Source organism: Nicotiana attenuata, unplaced genomic scaffold, assembly GCF_001879085.1.
Source record: "Nicotiana attenuata strain UT unplaced genomic scaffold, NIATTr2, whole genome shotgun sequence".
Lineage (NCBI taxonomy): Eukaryota > Viridiplantae > Streptophyta > Magnoliopsida > Solanales > Solanaceae > Nicotiana > Nicotiana attenuata.
In genome coordinates this window covers 272,765-300,048 of record NW_017671160.1, presented here as the reverse complement: position 1 = coordinate 300,048, position 27,284 = coordinate 272,765, and the positions used below count along the sequence as shown (strand labels likewise).

The following is a 27,284-nucleotide window of genomic DNA, read 5'->3' as shown; positions in this document are numbered from 1 at the left end:
AAAGTATTTTTACTGTTGCTTAGAAGTTCCCTTTCCTGATTCGATTATTCAGTATATACCAAAATTATGCGCACCCTTAAATTTGACGACTAGTTCAATTGAGTCAAACACCAAATCAATGGGGCAACGATTTTGGATTTTCATAGTGATGTGTTAAGCGTAAAATGGGCCATAGACATTGACTCACCTTGCTGTAACACCAACAATTCTTTATTTTTCTTATTTTAATTCATATCTAGGAAGAAGTGAAAAAACGAGATTCACAAATTAACCATTACCAAACCACCTACCTAATCCAGTATCCACTACATTCCTTAACAGAACTCTTCACTTCACTCTTTGTACACTCCCATGTTGTCACCTTCCTCCCCCATTTCCAAACCCTAAACCCTAATTCCCATCATCAATGACAAATTCAAGAACCCTTTTCAGCATTCAATCTCCAACCAATGCATCTTTTTCTTCCCATTTTACCCTCAAACTACCTTCAAAATTACAACAACAATCATTCCCTTCCAAACTTAGCTGCAAGAAGTTCAGTTTCACTACTTTCAAAGTCCGTTGTTGCCCTCAACAAACTCCACAGAATCAAAATTCAACTTCTGCCCTTATCTCAATTCTCCGTATAATACCTGATTGGGCTGACAGAATTCAAGAAGGGGGTATGAAAAAGAAGAGATCTTTATACAAACATGAAAGTTGGGTGCAACATAGAAGTTCTTTAAGGCATGTTAGGCACTTGTTTTCGAGCTTGAATTCGCGTGTTATTTTGTCGTTGGTTCCTCCGGTTATAGCTTTTACTTCAGTGGCAGTGGTTATTGCTAGTTATAATTCAGCTGTTTTAATGCATTGGTTGCCTGAGTTTTTCCCTGTCTTGAGAGCTAGTCCACTGCCTTATCAGTTGACAGCTCCAGCTCTAGCGCTTCTTTTGGTGTTTAGGACAGAGGCATCGTACTCGAGGTTTGAAACAGGGAAGAAGGCTTGGACTAAAGTAATTGCTGGAACCAATGATTTTGCTAGGCAGGTCATTGCTTGTGTTGATAAGAGTGATGCTGTGCTCAAAGAAGCACTTTTGCAGTATATCATGGCATTTCCAGTTGCCTTGAAGGTATATATGTTCGTATAGTTAATCAATTTAGCTCACTATGGTCTGTGCATACATACCATACCTTTTTATATGAGGCCTTCAATTATGCTCATTCATTCTTGCTCTGGGGTTATAAGGGGACGAGGTAAACCTAACATCACATGGAAAGAAGTTGTCTCGAAAGACCTACAAATTCTTGGAATCAATGCAGACTTAGCTAAAGATAAGGCACAATGGAAGAAAAATATCCATGTAGGTGATACTTACTAGTTAGGAATAGGCTTTAATATTACTATTTTTCTTATTTTATTTTGGCATGATGGTGATATGGATTGAGCTTAAAGAAAGAAGTAAGGATTCATATCGCTTGAGCTTAAAGAAAGAAGTAAGGATTCATATCGCCGACCCCAACTTTGTTCGGGACTGAGACATAGTTGTTGTTGATGATTCTTTCTATGGGTTTACAGTATGTCCCTGCAATCTGCGTAGGAGAGAAATTCATAGATCATTGTGATAAATGGAGAACTTTGGTATTTCTGCATCTTGTTCTGTCACGAATAGAAAAAAAAAAGAGAGAACAAAACTTAGGATAAATTCCTAAATACAAGTGAAATTGGAATAGTCTGCTATCTGCTGGCTAATGCAATGATCAGATAGTTTAGAATGTATTATTAACTGGATAATAGCCTAAAAGAGCTAAGTGAATCATTTTCGAAATTGCAATGGCCTAAGTATAGGCTTTATCAAAATCCAAATGGCCTATGTGTATTCCTCCTTGTTTTGATGATTTAACCTGGTCTCTGCATCGTTCATTGATAATTAAAAGAAACTTTCTCAAACTGCGTCAAAAGTCCTTCTATCACAGTATTGTTGTTGTATATTAACTGAAATGACCTTAAAATTGTAGAACCTTTAAATCCTTATTTTACTTTTTAAACATGGAACAGCTGGTATTTTGAGCTCATTGCCAACCTATATATTGATAAATCTTATTCTATATGTTCTAATGCACTTAAAAGCAAAATATATGTTCTATGATAAGCAAAGGGATAATGATCCTTAGTATTAAACACTAAGATTACAATACTTTTATGCAGTGCCACATAACATATGGCTCGGATATAGCAAGTGATCTCAAAAACTTACTTGAGGCTGATGATCTAGCATTAGTTCTCAGTTCTAAGCATCGCCCTCGTTGCGTCATTGGGTTCATCTCTCAGTGCCTTCAGTCATTAAACTTGGAGGGAACAAAGCTGACTCAGCTGGTAATTTTTCTTAACGAAGATGTACTCTTTTATGAAGTAGAAAGGCTACACAATGGTTACATCTTACATCTTATTATTTCAGCTTTAATTCTTTTTCTTCCCTTTTGGTGTATTAGAAGACCAATGTAAGCGGCGACCATAAAAATCTCTTTAATAAGGAGCTTCACTTGCTAAATCACATTGATTTCGTCACTTGCAGGATAATCTTGAGTGTTAGACCTAGGAGTGGCAAACGGGCGGGTTGGGTCGGTTATGGTTCGGGTCGAAAACGGGTAATGAAAAACGGATTAATTATTCGACCCGACCCATATTTAATACGGATAAAGAACGGGTTAACCGGCGGATAATATGGGTAATATCCATGACTTCTTGCACATGATCACTTTTGGGAGAATTCTTAGTCTCCCTAACTTGAGGAACCCCCAATTTGAGGCTTATCCATATTTGACCCGTTTTTAAAAAGTTCATTATCCAACCCATTTTTTAGTGGATAATATGGGTGTTTAACTGTTTTCTTTTAACCATTTTGCCACCCCTAGTTGGACCTAATGACTCGTGGTTTTAAAAAGTGCAGGAGTCAAAGATTTCTTGTTTCCATGAAGGTATTGGTGTATGCGAACAACTCGCGGGCATACCTATTCCGCTTTCATACACTCGGTTGACTTCAAGGTTCTTGGTGCTTTGGCATCTCACTCTTCCTATAATACTTTGGGATGATTGCCATTGGATTGTGGTTCCAGCTACTTTCATAAGTGCTGCTTCCTTATTCTGCATTGAAGAGGTCAGATTTCACTTTCTTCAATTAACCAGAGGAACTAATACTTTGTGATATAATTACTTCCTGCAGTAGAGATCACTTTGTCTGAAGGCAGGACTCTATTAAAATGTCACAGCTTGAACTGCTGTACTCTTCAATATGTACAATAGCAGAGGCAGGATTTTCACCAAGGGGGTTAAAAAATAAAAAAAGTAAACATGCGAAGAATCCAAGGGGATTCATCATCTAAAGATGTACATAAAAACAAATTTGATCTTTAAAAATAAAAAAAGTAAACATGCGAAGAATCCAAGGGGATTCATCATCCAAAGATGTACATAAAAACAAATTTGATCTTATATACACTGTAATTTCGGATGAACACTCCCCCCCCCCCCCCCCAAAGCTCCCCTCATGAAACGAACATATTATTATTTATCTTAAGTTTCAGCTTGTGGGGCATTCCAGCTGATATCATCTTCAATTTGAAGTGCTATATATGAGTGCTAAACTTAATGGTCTTATTACATAGAGTATCTGATCAATTGTCCGAGGCTTCAGGAGTTCATGATACTGTAACCTTGGTTTTCAATTTGAAATACCCCCAAAAGGTAAAATAATAAAAATAAAGAGGAGAGAAATACAGTTGAAGATTTCTATTTGATTGGAGCGTTGACACTGTCCAATACCGAGGTCACAGCTTGGTTAGTAACCTTCTGGACAAGGGGAGGGGCGTAGAGGATGACAACTAATATCAGTTAATTCACATTTGACCAAAACTAGGATGTCCATTTTTGCAGGTTGGTGTCCTTATTGAGGAGCCATTTCCAATGCTTGCACTTGATGAACTCTGTCAGCTTGTTCGCGACAACATCCAAGAAGCAATGGCAAACGAAAAGCAGATTCAAGAAAGATTAAATGCCAAAAGAAAGAGACGTTTCAGTGAACATTCTCAAAATGGTTGGCCAACCTCATAGGATAATAGGAAGTACTACGACTTAAACGAAAGACTGAAGTATGTTTATAGAGCGTTTTCTCTATCATAACTTCAGCTACTGTACAGAAAGAGGGGCTCCCAATACATGACTTATTTCTATCCCAAATGTGTAAATATAGAGTTGGTAGAAAGTATTTATTCTAGAAAAATAGAACACTTGAAGTACAACTTCTATATTCAATGACTTCAAAATTGGCTTACAGAATGCACCCACATATACAAAAGCATGTATCATCTTGTGTATAACCTCATGAGAAGCATGATAGTCTTTGTTATATAGTAGAAGAGACATAACTCAGGAAGCATTTTTCAGCTCGCGGTCTCTCTTTTCGAGGAGAAGATTGTATTTTTGGCTGTTAATACTCTGGTGTTACAATAGCTGCCTGTCTCCTACTATTTCAGCCTTAGATTGAAAAACTCAACTTTCATATTTTTGGTGATACAATATGAATCGGGTTGTTCAACCCTGGAACTTTAGATGAAAGAACATAATACTGTATCATATTCTTGTAGCAGTTTTGAGTTTTATCCTCCACACTTCATGACTTCCTCTCCTAGCTTATGTGAGAAACTTTGGTAGAAATCATAATATTAACAAAATCAGAAATCAACTAATATAACTATATAAGCATGCCAGTAAATGTGTTACATGCATATTGTCGTGAAGGCAAAAAAATTAATGTCTGAGCCCGGGTTCGAACCGGGGACCTCTAGTGTGTGAGACTAGCGTGATAACCAACTACACCACCCAGACTGTTGTTAGGAAAAGTTAAATTTCCATTAAGGCCATTTCAGCAAAACAACTCCTCCCCTAATTATCTTCAGCTCCTCATTTCAAAAATTTTGAACGAAGTACACCCCTTGGGGGTTGTTTGATATGATGAATAAACAAAAATAATTTTGAGATAAAAATTTAGTACTGTCTTATCTCTTGTTTAGTTATTAATCTTGAATTATATGTGCTAGAGGATGGAATAGTAATCTCAAGATAAAATAGTAAAATTGACAATACCAAAATTAATATAACATACCAAATAATCAATAAGAAATAGTTTAAATATAACTAATTTCATCGTAATTTATCTCAATATAACTAATCCCAACATGACTAGCATAACTTGTGTTCAAACCAAACAATCCCTTAACGTTTATACCTCAAGACCGCGGCTTACAAAGTGGACCTCTAACTATGAGAAAATACCTTAAACCACCCTTAAATTTGGCTCGAATTATTAGTGTCCTCCCCGAACTATGCCCGGTCCTAATTACCCCTTCACTTGATTATATGAATTTAGAAATCCCCCGAGCTCGTATAGCTTAATTCAGTACATACACACGTTTTCCGTGTTGGAAATTGTATCTTATGTGTGTTCCACGCAGGACAAAGAAAATATTATTTTATTTTGAGCCCGTTTGGACATAAATAAAATTCACTTTTTTTCGAAAAATTTTCACTTTTTTCAAAATCAGTGTTTGGCCATAGAATTTTCAACTTTTACTTGAAAATAAATTTTCAAATTTTTCAAAAATTTAAAAAATACCAAAAAGCTATTTTTCAAAAAATTTCACTCGTAAAACTTCAAAAACAACCCAAAACAATATTCACGTGCAAATACAACTCCAATTTTCAAAGATCCTTTTTCACTGAATATTTTTTTTGAATTTTTTTTTTTTTTGAAATTTTACAATTCTTATGTCCAAACGCCCACTTTATATACATAAATCAAAAGAAAAAAAGGAATTAAAGTAAAATATTAGGAATAGTCGATCATTTTTCTCCCAACAGTACTCCTCTCATCACTCTCTCTCTCTCTCTCTCTCGAACTTTCTCTCAAATCCTCTCAATATTTCCCCCATTTTCCCTGAGATTTCCTTTCGATTTACATAGAAATCTTAGGGTTCTAGTGTAGAAATTTATGATAAATGAGTTTAGGTGATTTCTCAGTCATCTTTAGTTAGATTTGGAGTTGAATCAGTGTGGGTAGCTTCCAATCTAGTGAAAAGGATCCCAAAGTGTGGTTGTTTGCCGATTATCTGCGATTTCTTCTCCAATTTTCAAGTGCTTCTCAGCAGTCTTCTCCGTACTTCAAGTGGACATATCTAAAGGTTAGTGTTTGAAACTTGATTTTATGATTAGGGTTGAAATATGATAGAGTTGAATCTCGATAATGATTCAATCTTAAATGAAGATGAATTAGAGCCTTTAAAATTGAAATCTTTATATCTACAACACTTGATTTTGTGCATGCATGCACTTAAGGTTTTTCTGTTATAAGTAACAAAATTTAGGGATTTTTTTATTTTTATATTTAGGGTTGTCTACATGTATATATTTTGGAATTTTTGAGTTATTTTGGAGACAGAGTAGGGCTTTTTCTGCCATTTCAATTTATAACAAAACATATTAAAATATTTCTCTGTTAAAGTGAAGGTTTTATATGTATAGTACTTGCATTTTATATTATTTTAGTTGTTTCTCTTGTTTTACTGTTAACTTTAGATGTTCTCTTTAAATGTTGAGTATTTCTCCATTTTTTGTTTCTGCTTTTTGTTAAAGCTTATGTTTTCATGCAACTATGAATTAATTAAGACTTGATGAATTGTGTATGTGGATGTAGGTTGTCCAATGGCTTCTAAATACTTTAATTTTAGATGGAAACTTGGGGGATGTTGGTGAGTGAAGTAGGGCCACTGTTTGTTGGGGGTAGGATTTACTATTCCTTCAACATTGACTTTGATCACCTGTCTATCCCAGAACTAGTAGATATTGCTATAGATTTTGGAATTAAAAAGTTAGGGACAACTTATATTGTAGCTTCTAAGGGTGGCAAAGTGGTAGAGTTAAAACAAGACAGGGATTTATTAGACCTTGGAGTATTGTTAAATGATGGGGACACAATAGATATTCTTGTCTGCAATGACTAATTTTGAGGATGTGGGGCCTATTAATCAACACGTGACCGGTGGGGAAGGAGGTTGTAGTGAATTAACAAATGTAAATGGGGGCAGCAGGGAATGTGGCCCTATTTTTAATCCCCAACCACCAGTAATTACTGCAACACCAACTATAGATCTAGATCTAGGAGAAGATGCTGTCAATGCTGCCAGTGATGATATACAAGGAGAAGATGCTGTCAATGGTGATTTACAGGCAGAAAATATTGTTAGTAGTGATGTAGAAAATTCCAATACTTCATCTGAATCTGAATTTGGACTTTCCGATGACTATGGAAGTGATATTCATGAAGAACTTAGGGTTGTGAAACAAGATCTGAAGGCTTACAACAAAAAAAAAAACGGGGGGGGGGGGGGGGGGGAATGATAGGGAAGAAAAACCAGATGAGTTTCTAGGTGAGGCCGGTCTTGGTAAAGGCTGGTCTCACTAATTATTTCCAGCTCCTCCTTTGAAAATTTTTTAACGAAGTACATCCCGTAGGGGTCATTTGATATGATGGATAAACAAAAATAATTGTGAGATAAAACTTTAGTATTGTCTTAGGCTCTTAGCCCTTGTTTAGTTATTAATCTTGAATTATATGTGCCATAGGATGGAATAGTAATCTCAGGATAAACACAGTAAAATTGACAATACTAAAATTAATACTCCCGTTCCAATTTATGTGAACCTGTTTGACTGGACACGAAGTTTAAGAAGAAATGAAGACTTTTGGAATTCGTGGTCCTAAACAAGTCAAAAGGTGGCCCAGGATATTTGTGTGGTTATAAAAGCTTCTCATTAAGGGTAGAATTGGAAGTTTAAGCTAAATTATTTCCAAATTTAGAAAGGGGTCGTTCTTTTTGGAACAGACCAAAAAGGAAATAGGTTCACATAAACTAGAACGGAGGGAGTACAACATACCAAATAATCAATAAGAAATAGTTTAACATAACTAATTTCATCATAACTCAGAGACCCCACTTGTGGGATTATACTGGGTCGTTGTTGTTGTTGTTGTTGTTGTTGTCATCATAACTCATCTCAATATAACTAATCCCAACATGACTAGCATAACTTGTGTTCATACCAAACAACCCCTTAACATTGTATTCCTCAAAAGTGCGGCTTACAAAGTGGACCTCTAACTATTCTAGTTTTCTTTTTGTTTTTCAACATTCAAAATTTTCACTTCACTCTCTATCCTCCATTCTTTCCCTCCCCCTCTCTCTCCAGTAAGTAATGGAAACGAGCAGAGCGCAACAGCAGCAAAATCAGGTAGAATCCCGAGTCAACGAATTGGAGGTAGATGAAGCAGAAAGGCAACTGGAAGAAGAAGTAAGAGAATTGGAAGAAAGAGTTAACCAAACAGCTGAGAGAGTTTTGGAGCTCAGAACCACACTTCCACATCAGCTTAAAACTACTCTCGCTTCCCTTCATGTTGCTCAAAGACCCGTTTCTTATGGGGGATCCGAATCTCAGCCTGACCGCTCCAGTGACCCACTCATCTCCGGTATGTTTCTTGGTTTCTCTTTTTCTAATCCATTGGCATATATATTTTTTTAGATTCGCAGTGTTATTAAACGGTAATATATTTAGTGTTGTAATGAAATGACGTATAGAGTGCAATAGTTAAAAATTCTTAGAGTTAATTCCTTGTATGACCCGTATTCTCTTATTAAGATATGCACTTTCAAACATTCTTGAATCACATTTTTGTGTGATATACAAAAAAATAGAAACAAAAAAGTAAAAGCTGAACTCCATTATTATTTCACTCCTATAGTTGCTCAAAATTTTCCATTTCTAGCATCAGTTATGAGAAAATGCCAACTTGCAGCTTCTGCCTTTTTTGTTTGTTCTAGGATTTGAACCTTGGTCCCCAGCAGTCTTATCAACTGCTGGGTTGCACCCTTGATGCTTTTCTCCATTTTTTACATATGAAGTAATTTCAGAATTAAAGAAGACCACGACTATCAAACTGTCTTAGAAGCACATTGTAGAGAATGGTGCAATTAATTGAAAGAGGATCTAGTGTTTCCTTGCGAATATGAAATTGTCTATCCTTACCTTATAAAGAAAGAAATTTGTCGATCCTAGTTCAGTATAAACTAAAAACCCATCTCTTATAGATAAACTTTTTAGATATCATCTTATTATTATGCAAGCTATATTGATCCAAGGGAAGTTGTCAAAATTTCGTGTCAGCGGGGAGTCCACACGCTGTATAAATATTCTACACTGAGTTTGAGCCTTTGAGGAGGTCATAGGTAGATAGAAGACTTGGGGTGACATCATATTGTGGACATTGAATTTGGACCCACGTCATGCTTTGAAACTCATACATTATGGTAAAAAGGAGTCCTTCTATCTTAACACTTGGAACTTCTTTCTCTATTCACTTAGGCCTTCTATTAGTTGGTTAACACATCAGTGAACTTGCAGTGCTGTGAACTACTGTGGTGTGTCATAGGCTTCTCCATTGAAGTGAGAGCTCAGTCTTGCTTTCTTATGTCGAATCTAGTACTCTGCTGTAGGATGCAGGCCTGAAGCACCCAAACTAGTTATTCATGTCACCTATGTTATTGTATAGAAGGTTAGTGTGTGGTTCTAGGTTGATATATCGAGGCCACCAAACTTTTTCTTGAGAAGGTAAAGTGTTATCGAGGCCACCAAACTAGTTAAGCAGCTTAAGCCATGTACCTATTGTGGTGTACTGAAGGATAGTTTGTGGTTTAGCTTGACCTATCGAGTTAAGCTATTATATGAACATGAATTTTCCATTATTCTCATATTCTGGAGTTCACGATGATTGAAAAAAAGAGTATTGCCGTCTTAATTGAAATTCTGTGCAAACATAAAACCATATCACACTAACAAACGCCGCATGTAAAATGGTTATAAAAAGAGATTAGTAAAAACAACTACTTCTCCCGCCTCCCCCAACAATATAAGCTAAGGATGAAAGGGAAGTTTAAACATAATAATTTTTAAAAAAATTATGAAGTTTGTAATATGGTTTACGACCAGGTTCCATCATAATGCAGGGGTGCAAAACTATCTGGAGATAAGTCTCCTTTGCAACAGTCTTTTGTTAAGTGACTTGTTTTCCTCTTCGTTTTTCCCTTTTCATAAATGTTGAAGGGTTTGTTACTAAATAAATGGTCTTCGCATTATCTTAGCAGGAGTACGTGCTGTTTTATTATTTCAGTACCTCTTGATAATAGTGGAAGTAGTTTTTTTAACTGTCTGTAATTTTTTCAGAACAAGGTTGCATTTCCTGATGTGCTTTTCCTTCTTTTTGTATGGTGTGCCCTGGTTGTCCCTGCAATTGATAAACCCTTTCTCCTTTTCAATTATTTTGGACCAGTACCTTTAGAAATAATCAACCATCCCTAGATATTTGTCTCTTTTGATCGTCAACTTTTGGCGGAGTGAAGTTCTCCCCCTCTTAAAAATAGAGGCGCTTCTTATCTGGAAGATTTCCTTGTTAACTGTTTTAAGTTGGACGATAAAATTCTGAAACAATATTATAGGGGTAGTGGTAAAAGATCACACAGACCTTAAGAAAAATAAGCTCATGTATTATACGAAGAACATTAGGAAGCGCAAAACGCAGACCTTAAGAAAAATTAGCTCATGTTATATATGAAGAACATTAAGCCCAAAATCAACAAGATAATTATTTGGTTCCACTACTTGGATAGATACCTAATAAGCTTTTTGTCGTGATTCCCGGAAAAGTGTAAGCCCGAGATGCGGTCAAATCTCTCTATAACAACCTCGTTTGTTCGGATATTTTTTGGCTGCTATAGTGAAGTGCTGTTATAAAATACATATTACAATCAGACCTCTCTATAGCATCTCTATATAACAACCATTCACTATAAAAATCAAGTTTTTCTCGGAACCGATTTTTATGTTATGTTTTAATATGTGCTTTATAACAGCATTTCACTATAGCAGCCAAAAAATATTGGAACAAATGAGGCTGTTATAGAGAGGTCTGACTTTATAACATAACATAAAAATTAGTTCCGAGAAAAACTTGGCTTTTATAGTGAATGGTTGTTATATAGAGATGCTGTTATACATAGGAGTGACATACCTGTAACCGTTGAACAATTGTTGACGATTTCAATGTGGGATCTCTACTGTAATAAAAAGGAAAGAGGAATCACACAATCTTCTTTCAGTTCAATATGAGTACTTACTTATGCTTTACCTTTAAAAAGAACGATTGCTTACTTTTGCTTGAGAGCTATGAGGCCAGAGACATGTTCATAGAGTCATTAGGAGTTAATTGCACTTTAATAACAGTTTCCTTTTTAAGGTCTTAACTTTGTCATTAATAGGAGCCTTAAAAAATATCTTAACTGGATACATGCAAAGATCGATGTCCTTGTGTTGATACGTCAGTAAACTTGTGGATTTACAGAATCGTTTTCTTTATAATTAATATCCTGCTCACTGTCATAGATGTTGAAGGTCCTAGTCGACGTGGTGCTGCCTTAGCTGAAGAGATGCAGAAACAAGCTGAGAAAGTGCAGCTCCTTAAACAGAAGATATCAAGTATTGGATCCGCCTTGCCTATCGTATTGAACAAGAGGAAGGAATGTATGGCAAGGATTGACAAACTACAGTCAAGAAAAAAAGCCATTCGTCCTGTCTTTAAAAGGAAAAGGACTAGCTGATAAGCCCTGCTGGATCTGCTCGGTATGGTATAGAACGTTTAGTTCATTACTAGTATAGTTAACAGCTTCGACTGCTGCAGAACTCGTGAGCTCTCTTCGGGAGAAGTATTCGTTGACAGAGATCTAACATAGTTAGGGAAAACTTTCTTTCTGTACTTTATTGAATCATTAGTTAGTTTGTATGTAGGCATTTCTTAGTAGTGTTTGGGTTAGGTTATGATGATGAAATGAAAATGTGTATGAGTAATCCATTTAGTTGAGGTTATGCTTCTTGTGGTGCTATATTGTACAACCTTTTCTGCTTCTGGATTTGTTATACGTGTACTCCATTATTCTCTATCCTCCGATAGAGATGCAGTTATTTTGCTGTTTTTTGTTTTTGAGTTATTTTGCTGTTGGCCATGTGGGGCGCAAAAGATTTGAACTCCAAACTGACCAAAATATAGTATTTATTTATGAAGTTACAGACTTGCAGTGTTGATGATTATCAAAATATGCACCCTGGTCCCTGAATATTAGTACAAAGCCAGTTTAGCTGTAATGAGTTTAAATACTTAAAAAGTTGTGAATATTGTAAATATACTTATTTTCTTTTTCTCCAAAATGCTAATTAGGTTCATGATAGAGTACACATCTTGCATTGATGCAAACATATGTATATCTTACTTTACTGTGATAGGTGTAAGTTATTATCTGACAACAAAGTAATTTTCCTGGAAAAGTATTAGTACTACTGTGTTTCATGCATTTGACTAATAGCACAGACAATTAAAATTAGTCCTTTTTCCATATTTTGACGATGAAGGCCAACTTTATATTCTAGTGAAAAATTAGATGGGAAGTAGTTAACAAAAATATAATAGGTTAAAATTTGTAGCAAGAGGTCTAAGAACTTTGAGTTATAAGTGACTAATTTTGCCAATTATCTTTTTTTACTTGATTTGCTTTATATTTCTCGTGCTCTCCCTCTCACCTTTATTTGGCAATTCATAATGAGGGAACTGTAAATAGTAATTACTAATAATTATACGATTTATATATCGAATCAATTTCCTGATTCAGTGATGCTGGTAAACTGGTGTATATTTTAATCTATGGGTGTCAATGGATATTCGAAAACCGATTGAACCGTACCGCACCGAACCGATTTTTAGGTTTCTTTTTAGGAAACCGTAGGTTTTTATATAAATCTATAACCACACCGATATTTAGGGTAGGTTTTTTATTTTATAAAAATAAACCGGAAAAATACCGAACCGTACCCAATAAATTTTACATGTGGAAAATATTTTTATCTAGTAAGTTTAAAAATAATAATGCATTAAATTTTTCTTTGGGCCTTGGAATTATGAAAACTGTTACAAGTCAACAAGTAATTAAACTCAAAATACTAATTCCTAAAACCTATTATGTTACTTCTACTTAAACTAAGTTATTTCAAGTATTTTTATTAGCAAGACATAAAGTATTCTAGCGATTACGAGTAGCAAACTACAATGTATCGAATATGCTTCCTTTTATATAATTTAGATTTATCTTTTTGAATATTTAATATTCTATAGACTTTGTTCTTGAGCCCCAGCTTGGTTAATATCTTTCAACTCGTGTGATTTATTTTTCTTTGCCTTTGTTTGGTTTCTTTTATGTTGTAGTAGAATATTTGATGGATCTATATTCTAGCCATCTTTTATTTTTATTTTTTAATTCATTACCTTTTAAACAGTAAAAATGTCTAGAGAGTTTTGCTAAGAAATGTCTAGAGAGTCAAACCGGCTTATAAGCACTTATTGGCTTATCTACGCGTTTGGTAAAATCAAAAGTGCTTATAAGTTAAGTGCTTATAAGCCAAAAATAAGCCAAAAGTCATAAGTTGGTCTCCCCCAACTTATCAAATTTCAACTTATAAGCACTTTAAGTTTGACCAATATATTTACTATTCTATCCCTAAAATACTTCTTTTTAAAACAAAACTTTTCGTATATCCAGTTCTTCAGCTGCATATTATTAATTTCAGCACTTTTATCCAAACACGTAACTGTTTATTTTTTAAATGAGCTTCAGCACTTAAAAGTGCTTTTCAGCGCCTAATGCTTATCAGCTATTCTAAATCAGCTAAGCCAAACGGGCTCTAAGTCCTATAAAACAACATATGTTATTGTATTCTACTTGTAATCGTGAATTTCACATGATATTTAAAAAATACCGAAAATTAATCGAACCGTACCGATATCGAAGAGAAACCGATATGATTGGGACGGTTTCGAAAAGTCTAATTTAGGTTATACATAATAGAATAATCGAAAAATTGGTAAGGTACAAATTTTATAAAATAACAGATCGAGCCGAACTATTGACACCCATATTTTAAACTATAGCAAAGTGTATAAGGTAATAATTTCTTGAAAAATTAGTAATCATTATATACGTATATTTTATCAAGTTAAATAACTTTTCTGTTATAAATTGATGTGTTACTCCCTCTGTATCAAATTAGATGAGGTACTTTCCTTTTTAGCTGTTCCAAAATAAATGACATATTTTTAAATTTGAAAATAATAGAATTTTAAACTCTTCATTTTACTCATTTAACCTTTAATGAAAAGCTTTTATAACCACACAAATGTCATTGTCCCACAAAGCTTTTACCCTTAAAATTTTAAGACCACAAAGTTTCAAAAGTCTTTTTTTCTCTTAAACTCCATCCGAATCAAATTAGCTCATCTAAATTGAAACGAGGGGAGTATTTCGTTTACCCATATTTGATTGAATAAGAGACATAGCGTTGTAATGAATGGTGATGGCACAACCCGACCTTAGCTCAGTTGGTAGAGCGGAGGACTGTAGTTTGCTAGCTGAAATCCTTAGGTCGCTGGTTCGAATCCGGCAGGTCGGAATATTTTTGTTATTTATTTCTCTTCTTCTTTCTTTTTCCTTTATTTTGTCTTGCGTTTATTTCTCCCCTTGCGACGACACCGTTTCTTAATAAAAACCAATATGGTAAACAGTTCGTATACCTTATTTTCCTTAATTGACGTTACTTGGCTTTCACGTCATTATGGCTTTGTGCAACCCAAAACCCTAATATCTACCTCCCTATAAAACCCTATTATCACCCTGTGAAATCAAAATCCACCTCTCAACTTCTTTACAATCTCCACTCTTAACACAGAACACAAACTTTTTTCTTTCTTTTCTCTCTTAACAATGAGAGCTCCAATGGGTATGTACTTGTCAATATTGTGTATTAAATCAATACGTACTTTTCACTATATATATCTCTGAGTTGTGTCAAAAATAGTTTTTCATATTTTTTGAATAGTTTTATCTTTAATTTGTGTCTCTACCTTAAGGGTAAGGTCTGCCTACACTCCACCTTCCCCAAGCCTCCACTTTGTGGGATTACACTGGGTCTTTCGTTGTTGTTGTAATTTGTGTTTTGGATTATTTATTGCTTGACCTCAGGTCGTGGACGTGGCGGTAGAGGAGGCTTCAATGGACGTAACCACTCCAATGCTACAAGAGGCAGAGGTGGTGGTGGACGTGGTGGTGGTCATGGTATTGGACGTGGGGCTGGTCGTGGTGGTGGTCGAGGTGGCATTGGCGGAAGGGGAAGGGGTAGAGGAAGAGGCGGTGGTGGTGGTCGTGGCGGAGGAGGAATGAGAGGTGGTAGGAATGTGGTGATCATTCCTCACAGGCATGAAGGTATATTTTTAGCCAAATCAAAAGAGGATGCTCTTGTCACCAAAAACTTGGTACCTGGTGTTACTGTTTACAATGAGAAACGCATATCTGTTCAGGTTCCTACCTAGTTATTCCATCTTAATTTCCTCTAGTTCAGTTTATAGAATGAAGTTGAAAATCCTCAATGTTTGATTAATTTACTTTTGCATTCACCAGAGTGAAGATGGAACAAAGGTTGAGTATAGAGTTTGGAATCCATACCGTTCAAAATTGTGCGCTGCAGTCTTGTGTGGCATAGATGATACTTGGATTGTGAGTATATATTTGTTTCATGGAATTACGTTCAACAAAATTATTAATATTCTTACATCATATGCTCTAGAAGGGGAGCCTTGGAGCAACGGTAAAAATTGTCTCCGTGTAAACGGGTTCGAGCCGTGTAAGTAGCCACTAATGCTTGCGTTAGGGTAGGATCGGTGTCTACATCACATCCCTTGGGGTGCGACCCTCCCCGGCCCTACCTTGTACACCGGGCTGCCTTTTTATTTATTTATTTATTTATTTTCCAATCATATATATGCTCTACTTTATATTTTCCCCAAGCTGTTTAGTCAGTTAATATTATGTTTGTATAGGGTCAAATTTGACCGTCAGCGTCTCTACACCAATGGGTACGCCCAGTGAGTATACGCCGACTAACGTAAGGGTACGACTTGGACGTGGGGACAAAAGCGACATCGTTTAGGACTCAGTGTCTTCACTAGGAAAACGTTACCTATTTTTGTAACTTTTTTATTATTTCGAGGAAGGTCTCTTATTATATAAGGGAGACCTTCACATTGTAAAAGGGGAGAATTCTGAAATAATACAACTCTCTCATTTTCTCATACTTTCTCTCTATCGCTATCTCTAACGAATACTTTCTCTGGAGTTCATATTATCACTATTAGATCTACAACAACAACTTCATTTTTCATCTCTAGGTTTATTATATCTGATTACGATTTACCCTTTCTTACTTTTGATTGTTTTTAAGCTTGCAAAGTATATCGATAACTTTTGAGCCAAACAATGTTCTTTTCTTTCTTCAAGAAACCTGGAAACCGTGTTCTATACTTGGGAGCTGCTTCTGGAACTTCTGTTTCTCATGTCTCTGACATAGTTGGACCAGTAAGCTATAGATGTTTAATGATTTCTTATATTATTACTAATACTGTATAGTATTATAATTGAGTTGTGAATTGTTATACTGTATAGTATTTGCTCTATTGGTAGAGGGGAGTGGTGTATGCTGTTGAATTCTCAAACAGGAGTGGAAGGGACTTGTTGAACATGGCCAAGAACAGAAGAAATGTTATTCCCATAATTGAAGATGCTAGGCACCCTGCAAGATACAGAATGTTGGTTGGTATGGTGGATGTCATCTTTTCTGATGTTGCTCAGCCTGATCAGGTCACATTCTTAATTTTCTTTATAAGATCCTATGCTTGTGATCATACCAATTACTCCGTTGAGAATATGTTTGTCATGTTAGTTCGTTACTATTAGTTGAGGGTCTATCAAACATAGTCGTAATGCTGCGTACATCCTATCCTCCCCGCCACTTGTGAGAATTCACTGGGTTGTTGTTGTTGTTACATGTTAGTACGTTACTTCATGTCGTATCTTTATAGAAGTCTTTTAATCATCTTAGAGATTTTTATGCCAGAGAAGTTCTAATATTTTCTGTTTATTTTTATTTTTTATGATATTGGTCGGAGATGAGCTTTAATATATAGCCAATCTCAACTTGTTTGGTATTGAGACTGATGTTTGTTTTACATAAGATCCTATTGAACCTTTGTCACCTACTTGAGTTAATTAACAAATCACTTTCTTTTTATTTCTTTTACTAATTCAAGTGATTTTTTCAAAATCTAAAACATCCTCTTATTTGTTCATTTTCTTCTATCCATATTCCTTTTCTTAGTATCTGTCTAGTTTTTTTGGGTTGCCTTTTTGTTCCTTTTCCGGTTTATCTCCAAATATTTGGGGATAAAATGAAGGATACTCTCGTTTGATATAATATCAAGCATGTGATGAATTAGCTGGTGTCTCTCCATATACTTTGGTGATTCCCAGGCTTCTGATGCTATCATTATTTTCATTTTCTTAATATTTTTATTGCTACTCTTATTTCCACTTTTTTAGTCTTTTGAGTGATCAAGTGGAGAATAACTATTTCTTAGTCTTTTGAGTGATCAAGTGGAGAATAACTATTTCTTAGTCTTTTGAGTGATCAAGTGGAGAATAATTATTTTCACATTTAATAGCAAGTTGCTACATAGAGAGAGAGGCTGAAGCCTCAATATTATACAGGTTTTTAGTCAGGGTTTGTTATATAATCAATAATATTTTAGCTTTGTTTCTTCAACAATATTTTTTTTCTTGATGTGATTGTGCTTCATGCTTTCTTTCTCTCTAAGTTGTTCTCCTTATTGTCTAAATGATAATGCAATACAATAGGTATAGTAAAATCACAAAAGTAAGCTGTGTAAATTATGGGATCTACTACTACCTACTTGTATAATAGGTCCACCACAACAATTTTTATATACATATATATATATACACACACACACACACACACACATATATATATATATATATGGATGTATGGAGAGAGAGAGAGAGAGAGAGAGAGAGTTTGGCATTGCGAAAGACGGAAGAATATATATATATATATATATATATATATTTGTTATGTTCTCTATAAGTTATAAGAAGGTAAAGTGCAATAGGAATGACTTGAAAGCTCAATCCATTTTGTTGAGGAAAAAAGCTCATTCTATTTTCTCCCTTAATAATGAGGCTATGTTGAGCTCATATGTTAATTTTGGGTAGAATTTGCTTATTTCCTTCAGTTTTTAGTCTAAGAAACATAACTCTTTAAAGTTATCGAAAAAAGTAAAATTGTTTACTCTTTCTTTCAAATTATTAAGTTTTATGCTCTCTTAACTCAAATTTGGAGGTTGAGTTATTACCTGAAAAAAAGAAGGGGTAGAGAAAACTGAGGAAAAGATTATATTGGAAGTCTTTAGAGAAAAGACTATTCATTAGAGGAAAAGATTTCCTCGCTGGGGGCTTCTTTCTTGCCTTTTGTTGTTACTGCTTCCTTTTGCATCTTTCCTTGTGCCGAGGTCTATCAGAAATAGTCTCTCTACCTTCTATGACTTGCATATATTCGACTTCAAACGTCACTTCTCCCCCCATCCCTTTCAATATCTATTGAGTGCTATGCTTTACACTTTACCCGTTTCAGATAAGGATCTTAGCTTTGAATGCATCATATTTTCTCAAAGTTGGAGGTCACTTTGTGCTGTCAATCAAGGTGAGTCCATTTGGTACATTAAAGCATCAGTATATGCATTGACGGTATAAAAAGATGCTTACATAATCATGTCATCTTATATTTATATGTAAATTTCTACAATAAGCAATACTTAGTAACCTAGTAATAAGTATGATGACTAACTTGCTATAATATGTTAAAATGCACTCATAGTATAAGAAGCGGAGCTATGGAGCAATGGTAAAGTTATCTCCGCATGACCTATAGGTCATGTGTTCGAGCCAGGGAAGCGACCACAAATGCTTGCATTAGCCGTGAGTGCGGGATGCTTTGTGCACCGAGCTACCCTGTTTTGCACTATAATATAAAAGCTCTTTATATTGTCCTTAGTACTAAAATACTATCATCATACTGATGCCAGTGAGATGTCAAAATTATCTGGTGAAGTACTGTCTTGACTCCTTTTGGTTTTGCAGGCCAACTGCATAGACTCTACCCTTCCAGATGACAAAGTCTATGAACAAGAAGTGCAGAAACTGAAGGCCAACCAATTCAAGCCTATTGAGCAAGTTACTATGGACGAGTACCAAAGACACCATGCTTGTGTTATTGGAGGATACCGAATTCCAAGAAAGAAGAACCCTGTTGCTTAGCTGATGTAAGTTTCAACTTTTATCTAGCTCCAGATCCCTTATTTATGCTTCTAATTAGGCATCTTTTATATTAAAATTGCACTAGTAAACTTCAGTGAGATTTATATTTCTTATGCAAAGATTGGTTCAGAACATATTGCTACTTATATATGAGATTTATAAAGGTTAACATCACCCTTCCATATTATACATTGTTTTTGATATAATCCTTTCTGCACATGGCTTGCAAGTGGTTTTCACTTTGCATCCACAACTGAATAAAATTTGACTGCATTGCTTCATAGGGATAACAAAATTTGGGGTAAAGAAGTACCCTCATATCAGCTGAAATATTTATAAACTTGTGATATCTTGATATGTTTGTTGGCCCAGAAAGGCACCAGCTCTGTTTTAAACACATAGCAGATAGAGTTCCAAAATGTAAATAAATGGGCTATTCAAAGCCATCGAAAGTGCACAGAAGCAAAAGTTAAGGGAGAGTAGGAAAGTATTATCTCATTATGAGGATATCAGACAGTGCAGCATGTATCCATCATCTTACAAAGAAATTTGCGGTTAGGAGACTGAATTCCTAGAAATCTTGTTCCTTTGTAAAAATTCAAGAGCTTGGAAGTGTAAAGGGGAGTATTCATACACTTGTTTTGTAGTCAAAACTCAAAACAGAGGGAAGAAGCTGCTGTGCAGGCTAAGAATTCACTGACCCAAAAAATGTACAATTCTACGATGGAATCTTGTATCTGCAGTTGTAAAAGACATACTTTCCAATATAACTTGCTTGACGAATAAAAGCACAAGAAACTCCAGCACTTTACGGTTCTGGAAAATGCCATGACCACAATCAAGATTCATGTACTACCTCTGATCCAGATGTGCTTTTCTTTGGGGAACAAAAGATGGAGAACTTGGCATCCCGCCCAAAGCATTTAAATCTAGGTCCATATTCTGATTCATCATCATCACTGTCAAAATCACTGACATTAGTTCTATTCTGGTCGCCTCTGCGTCGGAGAAGGAAGACATTGAAGTAGTAGCTTACTAAAGACTCCCTGCTTCTGTTTGGAAAGAATTTGAAAATCTCATTCCAGAAACTCTTATCCTCAGTCAAACGGTTCGACTTCACTATATCCTGAAATTTCCCTTCTTCTTCTCTTGACCAACAAAGTGCAACTTCTTCACCCATAGAGTCAAACTTCCACTGATAATAGGCTGATCCCAACTCAATCTCAATCTTCTTCCTTTTCTCGAAAAGATGAAACTTGATGCAGTCATAAGAACCTGGAGATTGGCAGCCACAGATATCTTGCCTTCCTTTCCCAATAGGATCTCTTTTGTCAATTAACATTCTGTTTTTTCCTTGTTTGTCTCGTGGCCAGGTTTCGGTGCCCAGCCATTTAGAGTCACTTTCATAGATCACCTCAATGCATTCGGGAATATCTGCTTGAAACTCTGGCCCGATTGGTATTCTCTTTCTGCGCTGCTTCCACCAAAAACCAACTGCTGACTCTGCAGAAGAGTCAGTTGGTCCATCGACCTGATCCTTATCACTATGAGGACTTGATGATGATGACACTGAAAACAGAAGTGCACGCATCTTTTTCAAAGAATCTTTTGCAGATAGAACTCGTTGGCTGCATCTTACTCTTCCAGGACCAGAAGTATCATCATACATAGAGGGATGCATCTTCTGTTTTATCTAGAAGGCAAAGATTTTCTAAATTAACCCAAGCCAGGACAAAATTCGTGATCTTCCATAACTTTTGGATGTTCACATAAACATGACTTGCTAGATAAGTGTAAATGCTAGGATAGAAAGAGAAGCTGAAGGGAAAATGATACGATGCTCTGTACTGAAACTCTGTGCAATTAGTGAAGTTTTACTTTCAGTCATAAAAATGCACATAAACCAAGGGATGCTGTATTGGTTGCTAAACAGCAACTTATCTAGCAAAAATGGCATGCTGTGCATAAAATGATCGAACAGGAAGCAGGAAGTTCTCCCCAGTTACAAACATGCCATTAAAAGACGGACATGATCGAAGTGCATTGGTTAATCAATCTGGAAAATGCTACATAGAGTGACAAGTGGACAAACACAATCAGCACTTTGATAGCAAGCTGTATTTTTCAGAAAAGTTGGAGCATACTATATTTTAGTTTATACAAAATTAACCAAAGCATTCACAGAGTAGATGGAACTTTCATAAGGTATTTCCTTATCAAGAACACCCAACCCCAGCAGATCATGATTTGCTACGGCAATTTAAAAAAATGATACACTAAACTATTTGGAAAATTAGCATAAATCATACACTTCTCTCCTCCTCCATCCAAAATTTTACAGTCAATCTCACCCGGTGGAGCTTTCTCTAGTCTAGATTAATAGTCAAAGCTGATAATAACTCAGATTAAGTAGCCCGTTGCATTTTCCTGCAGGAGCAATGAATACTCTTTTGACATTTTCTACGAAGTTCTAACAACCAGAGGTTGGAAGCCTCTCTAATTTTCATAATTTCACATTTCCGCTATTTATGTCTAGACCATCTTTACCCAAGTTGAAGCACATCTGTCCTGTGTTCTCTTATATTTAGCATGTCCATTCAATAACCTACCACAATTAGGAAGGGATAACACATCTCTATGCCAACTGTTTCTTTATTTGACAGAATAACATGGCTCCTATCCTTGCGCACTATTTGGACCTATTGTGGTTTTCCCAAGAAATGTGTTATCTCATCAACAACAACAACAAACCCAGTGCAATCCCATAAATAGGGTCTGGGGAGGGTAGTGTGTACGCAGACCTTACCCTACTTTATAAAGGTAGAGAGGTTGTTTCCGATAGACCCTCGGCTCAAGGAACAGTAGAGATAAGATAAAGCAGCCAAGTAGCAAACAATGATAACAACAATGTAGTATGGTAACAAGCATGAATGACACAACATATAATAATAAAGAATCATGATACGATAATACAAAAATAATCCTAGTACTACTGGTAACCCTAGGAAGAACACACTACTATTAGTCAACCTACAACCCTAATCCTCGACCTCCACACCTTCCTATAGTGGGTCATATCCTCGGTAAGTTGAAGCAACGGCATGTCCTGTCTAATTACCTCCCCCCAGTACTTCTTCGGCCTACCCTTTCCCTTCCTCAGACCCGCCATGGACAACCCCTCACATCTCCTGACCGGAGCATCTATATCACTTCACTTCACATGCCCAAACCATCTCAACCTCGATTCTTGCAACTTGTCCTCCACAGATGCCACTCCTACCTTGTCCCTAATAAGTTATCTCATCAACTTATGAAATATATTTTGTTATAGCCTCGTTTAGAGGATCTCATCTTGCTATAAATACAATAAAACAGCTGACCCCCTATTGACTTACATGTAGAAACCGCAGATTGCACTGATGATGCCTCCTAATGCAACTTAACTGTGACTTTCTTGGTACAACTCCGTGCTTGACTATCAAGAAATAATTAGCAAAGTTGTTTGACATATTGAAAGTTAAACCTGAATGCAGTCTTTGATCTTCCAAAACAAATGCTAAGCAAATGCACTCAATTAAAAGATATGTCACACAAAATGCATCACATGCCAAACAGTCACCCTCTCCCTCACCCCCCCCCCCCCCCCACACACACACGCACATCAATATGCCCATAAAGCAACAAATGATAGCAATGAGGTGAGCTCTTGAACTGAAGAAATAAGACATTTTATCTAGCAAAACGAATAAGGTATACACATCCTCTAAACGAACTAATATTTAGTAATTCATAATGATATGAAGTATCAATCTCCAGGTGAAAACTAAGTACCTGCCATGCCGAGTACTGAGCACATGTATCCACATTCTTTTCCAAAAGCATTTCATCTCGCACCAACAGCACCTGCTTCCAAACCACTTCATCGCCATAATCCTCCCACTTAGACCTTTCCGGCAAAGAACCAATAGCAGGATCACAAGGATCCTTCGCAACTTTACCAACCCACCTCACCAAATCCAAGTATGATTCTCGCTTCCTCTTCCTACTAATGCAATCTTCCTTAACACTTTCCCTTCCGCTGACACACATCAAATGCTCTTCATCATAATTAACACTCCTATTTTCATCAATATCATTTACAGTAAATGCATTGCGGTCCAAATTTCTTTTACCATCAAATGTCTCAGTACATTCATTCAAGCCATCAAAATCCCGAGCCTCAACACCATCACGCAGCTGTTCACCATTAACACTTCTATTTTCGTCAATAACCTTTACAGTGACCGCACTGTGATCCAATTTTGTTTTACCATCAAATGTCTCGGTACATTCATTCAAGCCATCAAAATCCCGAGCCTCAACAACATCATGCAGCTGTTCAACATTTACACTTCTATTTTCGTCAATATCCTTTACAGTAACCGCACTGTGATCCAAATTTCTTTTACCATCAAATGTCTCAGTACATTCATACAAGTCATCAAAACCCCGAGCCTCAACACCATTAACACTTCTATTTTCACAGTCGTAGGCTTTTTCATCCGCAATTTTCATTAGAATCTCCTTCAAATCCAACTCAACATCCACCGGAACTCCAGCTTGGTCCAAACCCAAACCCGAACCCAAATCACATTTTCTCACATCACTATTTATTACACCATTACTACTCCCTTTTTTCTTAAGTCTCAACATCCATCTCTCTAAGGCATCCAAATACTTAACATAAACCAACTTCAAACCCATCCCATAACCCGAATCAAACCCACAATCCTCAGCCACTAAACTCCATGACCCATTCACACAAACTCTCTCATACCCGCCTTTCTCCCTAACAACCAAATAAAGCTTGAACAAATCAACTGATTTTCCATTACCCAACATTGGTGGCAATGGCCTGTAACACAAAAGCCCAGTAACTTCTTTGAAGAATTGAGCTAAAATTTCTATAAACAACAGCTTAGCATCACCGTAATCTACTACTTCGGGCTTTACAACTTGTTTCGGGTCCGGGCCAGTTTCGGGCTTTCTGAAGCTCTCTATACCTGATCCATCAACTCTCTTCGACCAACCTGCCATTGCTTTCCAATTTCAAAATCTATGAACAATTCATCAGTCGTAAACATACCAGAAATGCACAAAGAAATAAGAAACAAATCAAACCGAAATTTTTTTGACGTAATAAATGTTTTTTTATTTTTATTTTGTACAAGTGAAACAAGTATAACGTCTTAGAAAAAAAGAGGGAAGATTTTAGGCACTGAATTTTGGGCGGGAAGATATGGATCTAGCCAGGGACCTAACAATAAAATTTGGGAAATTATAGTACCCGCCCTTCTTCCCTCTACTACACAGAGAAATGAGAAGGAGAGAGGACGGTCTCTCTCTCTCTCTCTTTTTTTCTCTTTGGGATTTCACATTTGGTTATCTAGTACTTGCTTTGGTGTCCCATTAATTTAAGGCCCCGTTTGGCCATAAGTTTTGCCAAAATAAATTTGGAATTTATTTTCAAAACTTATGTTTGGCCATAAATTTTGCTCATATTTTGGCCAAATCCTAAACCCCAAAATCAGCTATTGAGTTGATTTTGGGCCAAAATCCCAAAACTTGGGAATTATATACATATTTTTCCAAAATAAAGTTGGAAAATATATATTGAAAACGTATGTCCAAACACATCTTCATCTTCAAACCAAACTTTACCCAAATCAGATTTTTCAAAATAAATTTGGCATCTATGGCCAAACGCTAGCTAAGTCTCATTATGGGTTAAATCACTCATTAACCCAGGTCAAATTCAAAACTATTAAAAAGGTATTTATCATGGGAGAATGACACAGTTACCCACAAAAATAGAACTATTTACCCTTGTCTACCCATTTGTTTTCCTACCCATCAAACTAATTATATCTCCTACCCATAGTAGTTTTTGTGGGGAATTTTTTCTTTTTTTCTTCAATTTTTTTTATTTCTATGCTTCTTTTCTTTTTTTCCTTTTTTTCTTTCTTTTCTCCTTTTCTTTTTTCTCGTTTTCTTCTTTTTTTTTCCTTTTCTAATTTCATTTAACTTCTTTTTTTATATATTTTTTTTCTCTTCCTAATCTAATTTCATTTACTGTTCACTATTTTTATTATTCTTTTTTATACAATAAGAAAAAATAGCTGATATTGTAAATATATGTTCGCCTTTTTTTAATATAACTAGTACAATATACCTTTTATTTTTTTCTTTCTCATTTTTTAAATTCAAGTATTAGACTGAAATAATATCAGTTGTCACTTGATCTAATTCATTGAATATCACACTGACTACTGCAGAGCACCATAAATTACATCAGATTCTAAGAATCAACACGTGATTGTCATGCAAACCTTGATCTCCTTCCCTACAAATATCAGTACATACTCTACCATTAGCAGTAATACAACCAGTCATAGAGCAAGAAAATATAATTTACCGCAACTAAATCTCCATATATACTAGTTAGAATAAAAATATAATAAAATATTAAAAAAAGCAATAAAAGTATAAGTAGCAAAAAAGACTCCTAGTACCATGTGATACCAATATGGTATATATGTATACCAACAGAGCATATGATTGCTCTAGACTATTGCTACAACTATCTGCGACTATACTACTGTACCAAAACATTAAAGGACACAATAAAAGTATGAGAAAATTACATGCTCGTATTGCAAGCTAAATATTCGTAAAATACTTGCTCATTTTGTTTACTAATAGGGTATATAGTTGTATGGGGTCGTTCCAACAATTGCCTATAACTATAAAAACTATTACATAATACACATAATTTATGTCCATCGGCACACAAAAATTTCAGCACTGCAAATCATTTTCATATGAATAATTTCATAATAGAATTCATTAAAATGCAACTAAAACAACCAAAACAATGTACAAACTATCATATGATACCAATATGTCATATAACTATACCAACATGGTATACAGTTGTACTGGTTAATTCCCGGCAACTATATGACTATACTACTATTACATAATACACATGCATAAAGAGAAAATAAAAAAATAGTGTACCACATATTAATATAATAAAGTATTTCAAGATATTGTACTATATTACTATTATTAAAAGGAAATCAAATATTGTACCAATTAAATGTAGCTAATACAACCAAAAAATGATTCAACTAGCATATGATACCAATATAGTATATAGCTATACTAATAGGGTATATAGTTGGAGTGAATTATATACTAAAATGGTATATTTGTATACTATTTGGGTATACAATACAAATTCGTCTTCTTCTTCGGTTCAACTATATTTCAACCCAAATTTCTAAAATCTACTACAAAATCTCCACCAAATTGACCAAAACTTTAGCTACACCCTCCAATCAACTTTCCAAACAAACCCATACAGGATCGGATCAAAACAATTAAAAATTCAAACAAACCAAGTTATGAGTTTCAAGCTTCAAGATCCTTCAATGGTGGATTTAAATTTTTATACAATAAATCACCAAAAACCGGCATCAAATGTACAAACTACACATCAAAGAACAGTAACTAACGAATTTCAACAGTAAAACACCATAAAAAAATCAGATCTGACATTTTGAACTCATTCATATGGAGTTTCACTTTTTTTTTGTTTCCAGATTTGAAATTACATCCATTATTTTTATGTGATAATGACTAATAATCAGTTGAAAAGAAGATTATCACAGTGTAGTACTCTTGGAGGTTTATGATGGTATTTACATGATTGTGGATCTTTCAAATGGGAAGGAAAGAATATAAGATGGTCAACAACTGGGGATGGGTAGGCTAGTAATTAGTTTTGTTAGAAAGGTATATATTATAATAAGTTTAACAATGGGTAAAGACGGGTAAATA

The 27,284-nt window shown here is 35.4% G+C and overlaps 4 protein-coding genes and 2 non-coding genes across 6 annotated transcripts; 4 read left to right on the top strand and 2 right to left on the bottom strand.

The window, feature by feature from the left end:
* The first annotated feature begins 268 nt into the window (after positions 1–268).
* Positions 269–4,484, top strand: LOC109206354 (UPF0187 protein At3g61320, chloroplastic-like). The gene is made up of 4 exons (XM_019369183.1): positions 269–1,108; positions 2,185–2,352; positions 2,927–3,133; positions 3,910–4,484. Exons 1-4 carry the CDS (start codon positions 407–409, stop codon positions 4,084–4,086), a joined length of 1,254 nt encoding a protein of 417 aa, XP_019224728.1. The 5' UTR covers positions 269–406; the 3' UTR covers positions 4,087–4,484.
* Positions 4,485–4,786: 302 nt separating this feature from the next.
* Positions 4,787–4,860, bottom strand: TRNAV-CAC. The gene has a single exon. It is a non-coding gene; the product is annotated as a tRNA-Val (tRNA).
* Positions 4,861–5,867: 1,007 nt separating this feature from the next.
* Positions 5,868–12,122, top strand: LOC109206353. Its single transcript, XM_019369182.1, has 3 exons — positions 5,868–6,212; positions 8,278–8,554; positions 11,521–12,122. The coding sequence occupies exons 2-3, from the start codon at positions 8,284–8,286 to the stop codon at positions 11,733–11,735; spliced, it is 486 nt and encodes a 161-aa protein (XP_019224727.1). The 5' UTR covers positions 5,868–6,212; positions 8,278–8,283; the 3' UTR covers positions 11,736–12,122.
* A 2,420-nt stretch (positions 12,123–14,542) lies between these two features.
* TRNAY-GUA lies at positions 14,543–14,628 on the top strand. The gene is given in 2 exon segments: positions 14,543–14,579; positions 14,593–14,628. It is a non-coding gene; the product is annotated as a tRNA-Tyr (tRNA).
* Positions 14,629–14,889: 261 nt separating this feature from the next.
* Positions 14,890–19,569, top strand: LOC109206352 (probable mediator of RNA polymerase II transcription subunit 36b). The gene is made up of 7 exons (XM_019369181.1): positions 14,890–14,955; positions 15,198–15,532; positions 15,633–15,728; positions 16,509–16,586; positions 16,692–16,868; positions 18,718–18,786; positions 19,224–19,569. Exons 1-7 carry the CDS (start codon positions 14,940–14,942, stop codon positions 19,398–19,400), a joined length of 948 nt encoding a protein of 315 aa, XP_019224726.1. The 5' UTR covers positions 14,890–14,939; the 3' UTR covers positions 19,401–19,569.
* A 296-nt stretch (positions 19,570–19,865) lies between these two features.
* LOC109206351 (AT-rich interactive domain-containing protein 1-like) lies at positions 19,866–24,807 on the bottom strand. Its single transcript, XM_019369179.1, has 2 exons — positions 23,232–24,807; positions 19,866–21,093 (listed from the first exon to the last, which is right to left on the bottom strand). The coding sequence occupies exons 1-2, from the start codon at positions 24,474–24,476 to the stop codon at positions 20,239–20,241; spliced, it is 2,100 nt and encodes a 699-aa protein (XP_019224724.1). The 5' UTR covers positions 24,477–24,807; the 3' UTR covers positions 19,866–20,238.
* Positions 24,808–27,284: the final 2,477 nt, after the last annotated feature.